This window comes from Merops nubicus, unplaced genomic scaffold (genome assembly GCF_000691845.1).
Source record: "Merops nubicus isolate BGI_N331 unplaced genomic scaffold, ASM69184v1 scaffold28111, whole genome shotgun sequence".
NCBI lineage: Eukaryota > Metazoa > Chordata > Aves > Coraciiformes > Meropidae > Merops > Merops nubicus.
Genome location: NW_008590675.1, coordinates 1 through 8,570, shown reverse-complemented (window position 1 = coordinate 8,570; position 8,570 = coordinate 1). Strand labels below are relative to the sequence as shown.

The 8,570-nt window shown below is 43.1% G+C and overlaps 1 protein-coding gene across 1 annotated transcript; it reads right to left on the bottom strand.

Moving 5' to 3' along the window:
* Nucleotides 1-5,747: 5,747 nt before the first annotated feature.
* TMEM251 (transmembrane protein 251) lies at nt 5,748-6,143 on the bottom strand. Its single transcript, XM_008950043.1, has one exon. It carries the CDS (start codon nt 6,141-6,143, stop codon nt 5,748-5,750), a length of 396 nt encoding a protein of 131 aa, XP_008948291.1.
* Nucleotides 6,144-8,570: the final 2,427 nt, after the last annotated feature.

The window sequence follows — 8,570 nt, the reverse complement described above, 5'->3', positions numbered from 1 at the left end:
GCCCCGGCACTGTCGAACCGCAGAAGCCGTAAGGAGAGGACGCGCCCCGGCGTCAGCAGCGTCACGCCGGGGTGAACTGTTAGTAGCCTAGTTGGCATACAAAGAACTCTTCTCAGAAGTCCTCTGACTGCTCAAATGACTTTTTCCAAGTCATCATATTTTCATCGCGTGACTTAAACTTTTAAAATAAAGAAATAAAATCTGGAAGGAGTTATTTTGTTAGGTAACACTCTTAACGTGGCACAAGACGACTTTTATTTGCCTGGAGAGAAAGCACTGTAAGACCACTGTAGTATTCAGAATTAAAAAACATCTGTGGGACTGTGTCCATGCCTGAGTAGTCCTACAATGGAAGATTACTTTTGCCTATCCTTTAAAAGGTTTATTTTCGTCACACATCAGTCACATATTTTTCTGGAAAAGGTCATAAAGTATATTGAAGGAGCTGGGACTCTTGGTTTCAAAAAATCCTCAGTTTTTCTGAAAGGCAGCAAAGCGACAAGTCAGTTTGACTATGGTAATTAGCTTTAATATTCCACAATTCAAAAAATACTGTCTGTTCTAAGCCTGTTTTCTCCAAATGTTTTGAGGGGCTCTTTTTTCTGGCTTTTTTTTTTTTTTTTCATTCAGCAGTCGATCTTTATATACTTTCTTCCATCACATCACAAAACTGCTCCTTCCCCTCCCCCCGTGTTCCGATGACATAGTTTATGTGTTATGGAAACTGAGCACAAACTTTGGGATGTGTGTATGGAGGACAAAGTACTGGAATAAAAACCATATTTTTATAAGCACAAAATTGCACTCACTTGAAATGGAGAGGGAGTTGGGACAGAGGTCTAGTAAACCTATTTTTGACACCTTTGTGTACTCCTCCTAAGAAATTCTTGCACCCATTATTCTGTTAGATAAAGGAGAAAAGTCCAGCACTGAGGACAAGGCAACCTGAGTTGCTGAGGACCTAGGATGAGAGAAAACTACAGAAACTAATCCTCATCTCTTGTCAGGCTGCAAAATCTTAACATGATAAAATGCTTGGAGTGTTCTAGGGTAGATAATTTATCGAAGGAAGTAGCTTATCAAAATGGCAACAGCAGTGCTTGGTGCTGTTAAACTCTCAGCCTGATAAACTCTGGGGAGGGCTCCTTCATGTGACCTGTGGTAAAGCAAAGACGTCTTCTGAGAGCTCGGTTCTGCAGCTTTGGAAGTGTCTTGTGGAGCTGTGTCTGAGCCATGACAGTGGCTGTGGGATGGCTAAAAAGCAACATGGAACGCTAGGCACGAATTTGTGTAAATAGTCCACTGGCATGTCATGAGCTGAAAAACCTGCCTGAAGCAACAAACCCTGGCTTGGCCAGCACGGGCATAAACGCAGGTTATACACCAGTGATGGGACACTTCCTTTTCCTGTCAACCTAAACACAATAACATGAGCTCCAAAAGATATTGAGGCATATTGGGTCAAAAACAACCACTCCAGTTTTTGCCTTTAAAGAAACATTTCTAGTCCATACTCTGGCCACAAAAACTTCTACACAACGAAAAGGCTGCTGGAGCTTCACGAGGCCTTACGTAATTCCAAACTGTAGGTTTGCTTGTGACAGAAGTACACTAACTCAACAGAGAACTTCGTTTCTCTGAGACTTGCTGCAAGGTAACAAGGCATGGGTGGCTTTAGTGTGATGTTTTGATTTGTTTTTTTTTCCTCTCACTCCTCTACCTGTTTTAGGACCCAGCCTATGGCTGTGTTCTGACCCTCTTTCTGGGGAGCCCCTTTCTCCCCAAGGACAGCAGTCTCCCGTTTACTGTCCCATCCCTCTGAGCCAAAAGACTGGGAACAAGTCCAGGGGGGAACAGAGAGAAGCAGCTGGTGCTGCTCACCGGCTGTGGCACCCTTCTTCCAAGCAACCGAGTCAGAGAAGCATGCATGCTTTTCCATGGCTGCAGGGCAGGCTCCAAAATTTTCTGAAGACAGAAAAACTTCAGGTTTATGTTTGCAGAGGATGTAGCAAACGTCTGCAATGAGTTTTACAAAGCAGTCCCAGAGGATGAAGCTTTATGTGTGCCCTAAGTCAGCCGCAGCCCCTATGTTTTAGGTAGAATAGGTAAGCCTTGATGGAAGAAAGGAGTTACTCCTCATCTCGGCGATACACTAATGCTTTTGTGCCTTAACCAAACTTGGGGCTGGCACAGAGCAAGCCCAGTTCACCACATCTGCGCTGTTTATGGTTAGTATAGTTTGTGTGACTTAATAGTAGAACTCAGTTTTACCAGCCAGAGGAGGCTACTTATGTTATAAAGACATATGTTATAAAGAACACATTTTATTGCAGCTTACTTCTGTTCAAGCTTGAAGGGCTGCTGAAGTTATGCCCTTCAGTGGACCTGCTCTCCTACATGAGCAAGTGAGAAACAGGCTCAGCAGCACTTTAAAAAAAAAAAAAAAAGTGACAAGATATTTTCCTGAGACAGGAAGAGACTGTCAGGTAAAGGTCAAGCAGCCAACGAAACTAACACGCAGACTGGGCAAGAGTGATGCTCAAGCAGCCTGACAAAAGCTTTATCTTGTGATGTGTGCACAATATAAAAAGAAACCCAGAAAGGTGGGAGAGAGTTGAATATTAATCAACCCTCTGTCACAACTACTCACTCTTTTGGCATAAAATTAAAGCTGCAAATGATTGCTAAGCTGTCAGAGGTTAGCAATCTTCCGAGCACTTCATTACTGCCTTTATTATTACAGCTTCTGCTTTAGGAAGCTTGACAAGATCAGGTCTGAGCTAACGTGTTTTATGTTAAAGGCATGTGAGTAAAAATAGCTTTCCCAGCCCCCAGTGGAAGCAGCGATTCATCTTTTCTGCACACTCAGTGAGAAGAGGGGAAGGCTTTGCGGGAGCAGGCTCCACCATCAGCCAGGCTCACATCTTCTGTCAGCACCACTGCTGTAGAAACCGATTTGCACTTTTATCTGTCATCTACAATCAAGAACTAATTGAGAAGTACTGTAGTCTCTAAAGAGGTTGTAAAACCTCTTTGAGCTTGATTATCCCAAAAGCTTGTAGATTATGTCAATTTGCATTACAGGCAGTTATCTTCTGTGACTGAGAACTAATGAGCCTCGACACTATCTACAAATCTTCAGGATAATCAAGCTTAAAGTTATTTCACTACTTCTTTTAAAAGACTACAGTTAAAAAAATCAGTTTAATCATTAATTTTTATAGTCTTTCCTTTACTAACTTGGTGGGTAAGGCTTCACCTGTTGATGTTCCAATGGTGCCAAAAATGCTGGGAGCACCAGCAGAGCTAGCTTTCCTCCTCTCCTGCTCCTATTGTCTAGTATTCCTACACACATTCCTTAACAGTTTATACTAATTCTTTCTGTTGCTGCTTTCCACCCCAAGCTCAAATCCTCCCAGACACAGCATGTGCTTGGATTAGATCGGATGTCTTTCTGTGGTTGGTTGTAAAGCTCACGCTTGTCGACAGCTTTAATCCAAACCCAGGCTCCCGAGGGAAAAGCCTCCAGACAGACACCTGCATTCTGCAAGTGCAGGCTGTGCCCAGCAGGTGCTCCCGGTACCGATGGATTTGCTAAAGGGCACGTGCTTGCACGATACGAGCTCGGGCACTTCTCCCTACCATTTTCTATTTTTGATGCTTCCTCTTATCTTGTTCTTCTTTAAATAATCCTATCTCGACTCAATCTAACTCCTCAGTTTAAAGACTATAGCATCAAATTAAAAACACGGTCCAGCCAGAGGTATCTCCCTCTTACACAAAGGTGGAGAAATGACAAAATCATTTTGTTTCAGGCAACCCCAAAACTTCAGGCTAGGCACAAGTAATTAGGCCACAGAACACAGAAAGACAACAAAAAAAGATCAACCAAGCATACACACTGAGGGAAGGGCAGAAGAGTAACCTACAGCAGCTGATTCGGGCACTGCTGTCTAACAATAAACATGCAAAAAAAATTTAAAAATACCATAGATATGTATCTGCATTAACAGACTTCTGTTTATAAACATGGAAAAGTTTTTATTTTATAGATAAATAGGATGGTGACTTTTAAACGTAGAAAACACATAGCTTAAAAGCTCTGACTCCCAAAGATAGTACTTTATTCTTACTCCAGCCTATTAAGATGGCGGCTTCCTCCTTTTCATATTGCACTTAGAACTTAAAACCTTGGAGAAAAGGCAACATTGTTTTCAGGCCCTAGCACCAATGCTGGCATTTGAAACCAGTGTCTCTAAATATCTCCAAACACTAACACAAAGTTTAAGGTGGTGTAACTGCCATGCTTAAACACAGCAACACTGAAAACAGTGTTCTCTTTCCAAGGCAAGGGGAAGCTGACAAACTCCAGGATTCCCTTAAAGTAGTCAAAAAGAGATTACCATTTGTGAGGATAAGGTACTGACAATCACAGACAATTGAAATTATAATCGAGGAGTTGAGTTTATCATTGTTTTGGGCTTACTACTTTTGAAGAATTTACTTTGTTTTCACATCTGGAAGGCTACTTCCATCATGGCTGGCTCAAAAATTTAGTTATTCTGAGAAGAAACAAAAAAGGTCAAGAATAAAGAACAGATTCAATATTATTAAAAATACACAATCCAGTAGTTAGAATCAACTGCTATGCCAAAATAGCATTGAAAATCAAAGTTTAAAACTATGGTAAGAAATCTCAGTGGAATTTCAGTATGACTGAAAAGATTTGCACTCATTGCAAGAATGAGAAGGTATCTTACTACTTCAAATTTCTGGAAGAAACATGGTTATCTGTCTTACACCCTGCTTGCAGCATCCCCCCCAACCTAATACCAGTTAATTTTGCCAAATACAAAGTTTTTCCTAATACATCAGCGCTCCCAGAACACGGTTTTGCATCATGTCTAGAGTGAAATTAAAATGGTAGTAAATTCCAACCACTTTATCAAAGGACATTTCTAGAGATAGGAGACGGAACCCCAAATGAAGTTTTGTGCAGCTTACAGGCCAGTGCCAGCATAAGCTGATTTTGATATTGTAAGAGAAGCACTAACCCTCAGGCCTAAGCCATCCTCATTGCCTGCCCACTACAATGTGGTACAGTTGTGGTCACTGGAAAAAAAAGTATGCTGCCACAAAAAGAAAAAGTACCTTTTTCCCTTTAAAAGTTCACACAAACTTTATTCATTGCTTCCTGAATTTATAACTAAACTTATTTTTTTTAAAAATCATTATAATTCAGTAAAAAACAGCACTGATGTAGATATTAATTACTTTGGAGGAAAAAAAAAAGAAAAAGCAAAGAATTGTGTTAAGTGCAGCTTTTATAATCATGTTCTGCTATTTTTTCCTTTTACATTTACCACAAAAGAAGTATCTTTTCATTGATTTACTCCAAAGGAAAACATAGGAAATCACTTTTTTGCACAGAGGAGTAAAGTCATGAACCAGAAACTTATTTCCCCACAGGATGTTTCAGACGGAGTGTTGCAATTTTGCATCATTAAGGCAAAATGAAGAATACTTCCATCAAGTGTCACACAGGGCTCTCCCACTCTGGCCAGTCTGACAGACCAATCTTTAAAAACCTTTGTGGTGTGTTTTTTTTGTTTGTTTGTTTGTTTTTTAAGTTAGAAAACAGTCACTCCCTTCATTGCTTAACAGTTTCAAAGAAAAGGCTCTTTCCAGCCTTCACTCAGAATTCAGTCTTGTGATTAGATCAGGCATATGCAATTGCTTCAAAACAGCTAAGTGTCAATCAGTTGTAATCTACTGATCTGATTAGAGGCCTTCACAAATGTTTGATGACGATTGCAGATAACAGCCAAGCAGATAGGAATGATGCAATACCCAACAGTTTTGGGGTCAGCTCTTGTACAGGAATAGAGGAACAAGAACATCTGTAAATATGGTATTAAAAATATTATAGTCCACAGCCAAAATGGCAAGGATAGCAGTCGTACTTTTAAGGAGTGCGTCCATGTGGTTCCTTCCTGTGGTTCCTGGGGGTGTTGCTGAATGTGCTCCAGTGCTAGTTTGTTGTAAGTCTCATTGATCTCAAAGACGTAATAGAAAGCCGCAGCGCTTGCCAGCAAGTAGAGCCCCACACCAATCCATCCCATCCTCTGGCGGAAGTTCATCATTCTCCATGCTCTGCACCTGCAACAGAAGGCCACGGACGCATTCAGTGCGGGCAGGAGGAAGAAGGGACACAGATGAACGTTGGTTTTCATAAGCTAACTTTTAAAAACTTTTCATTACACATATAGTAACACCAGCACACACATCCATTTCTGAAGACTTGAGTTCTCTCCGCATCAGAGAGAACCTTACTGCTGTGCCATCAACAGGCTACCGATAATTACACACCACGCTCTGTTGACAATTCTGGCTAGTTTAGGGCCTGCTAGCTATCAAATTATACCAGGCTGAAGTCAAGTATCTGAGTGAACAAAACAGAAGTAATGAGTTGGATATGTTACTTCCGCCATCTGCCCTCAGCCTCTCTGGCCGGAGGGTGGGCATACCACAAGACTTTCATAAATACTGGAAGTTTGTAAAGTTCTTTGACAACAGCAAGACAAGCACGCTGCTAGCCAGCCAATAACAGGAGCATCACTGCCTGCTTATGGTGCAGCAACACCCAGTCTTATTAAGCTCCAGCTGAGCACCCATCTATGAACCATACAGAAGGATGTTTTCAATCTGAACATGAGAAGATACATACTCACGCCATGCATTTGTACCCATTTGCACACATGAAGATACTACAAGCATGTTACTTGCACCTCACTGTGTACCTGCTCCACTTGTGTGAACAGGTGCAGCACATCTGGAGGAAAGGAGCTGAACATCTGTCCTAGTAACTAGCTTGCTGCAGAACAAACCCGACACGAGCCAGCTGGCAGTTTTCAGAAGAAGCACAAAGTACTGAAGCACCACAGACACTACTGGGCTCAATTTTAGCTGCTCTAAGATCTCCAGCTGGCTGTATGGGTCTAGGTAACATTCTTCAAACCAGCCACAATCACTCTAGTGGTTGTGAAGGACCTCCACTCACGCCATGAAGTCATCGCCACCTTCCCTCAAAACAGGCCCTGGGCAGGGCAGGGCGAACCACTGCTTCACCACAGCTGCTCACCTACCAAATCTGCGTTCTCACACTGCGGGTGGTTTTACCTTTTCTGCCTCTGTAAGAGAGGGGTAAAGTCAATTTTATGTGGTGCTGTTACTAGAAAATATATCAGGCTTTTAAAGTAGTAGGCAGAAATGCTTATTTAAGGGTGTTTTATGAGTACTGAACAAGAGTTATTCATGGACGTATGAGAAAGTTTAGTTCATAAAAAATCACTACACCTTTCTAAATGCCCCTTCCTGAGACCAGACTAACCTGTCTGGTTAGCAATCTTGAAAGACTTCTGGGTTTTCCACATCTGAAGGATATCCTCAGTCCTGACCTGACAGAATCCCATCAGAGTAACCCTGGGGAAGTTGCTCTGGGCCTCACACTGCTGCGTTTGCAGGAGCTAAAACAGCCAAACACACTGTGACAATGAATACCTGAGAATACCACTTACTTAGGTCTGTGACAGCTATTTGTTCTTTAGTTTATCCTTCCACGTAACTTAGCAGTGTGTTTCCCTTTAACACACCAAGTTAATACTTTTAGTAGAATAACTGAAAAACTTGTGCAAGAAGTTGTTAATCCACTGGGTAAAATCTTAAAATTCCAGAGTCCATGTTTACCCAGTAGCTAAGTCACTGTCCACTTTTTCCAGCCGTTACACATTTTAGAGAACCACAGGACAGTATGGGGTTGAAAGGGACCCTTCATGATCATTTTGTCCAGCCTCCCTGCCAAAGCAGGTTCGCCTGCAGGAGGTTGCCCAGAACTGCATCCAGATGGATTTTGAAAGTCTCCGAGGAAGGAGACTCCACCACCTCTCTGGGCAGCCAGCTCCGGTGCTCCGTCACCCTCACAGTAAAGAAGTTTTTCCTTGTGTTCAGATGGAACCTCCTAGGTTCCAGTTTGTGTCTGTTGCCCCTTGTCCTGTCACTGGGCACCGCTGAAAAAAAGCATAGCCTCATTCTCCTGGCCCCCACCATTTAGATATTGATGAGTATTGATAAGGTCCCCTCTCAGCCTCGTCTTCTCCAGGCTAAACAGCCCCAGATCTCTCAGCCTATCCTCGGCAGAGAGATGTCCCAGTCCCTCATTACCAGCACACCGCTGTCAACAAGCGGCTGCCTCCACCAAAGATAAGTCTTCAAGATGAATGCCGATAGTTAAGGCACGAACGCTGTTCAAGCTGCAGTAGACAGCGAAGGTGACCACTGGCTGTTCGTTCTCCTCCCGCCCGTGCCAGGCGGCCGCAAGCAGAAGCGGAGCCTCGGCTCTTGGTCACACCGAAACCAGCAGCGACGCCGCCTACGCTTCTCTCGTTGCCGTTTTTCGTTTCAGACGCTGTTAACGCGCAGCTTTCGGGACACCCACGCTGGCCAGCAGAGCAGGTCCGGTCCACCCCATCCCATCCCGCGGGCCCGCCGGGGCTCTCCTCCCGCCACCCGTC

Coding starts and splice junctions, on each gene's coding strand:
- TMEM251 (XM_008950043.1), bottom strand. CDS start 6,143: ATGATGAACTTCCGCCAGAGGATGGGATGGATTGGTGTGGGGCTCTAC.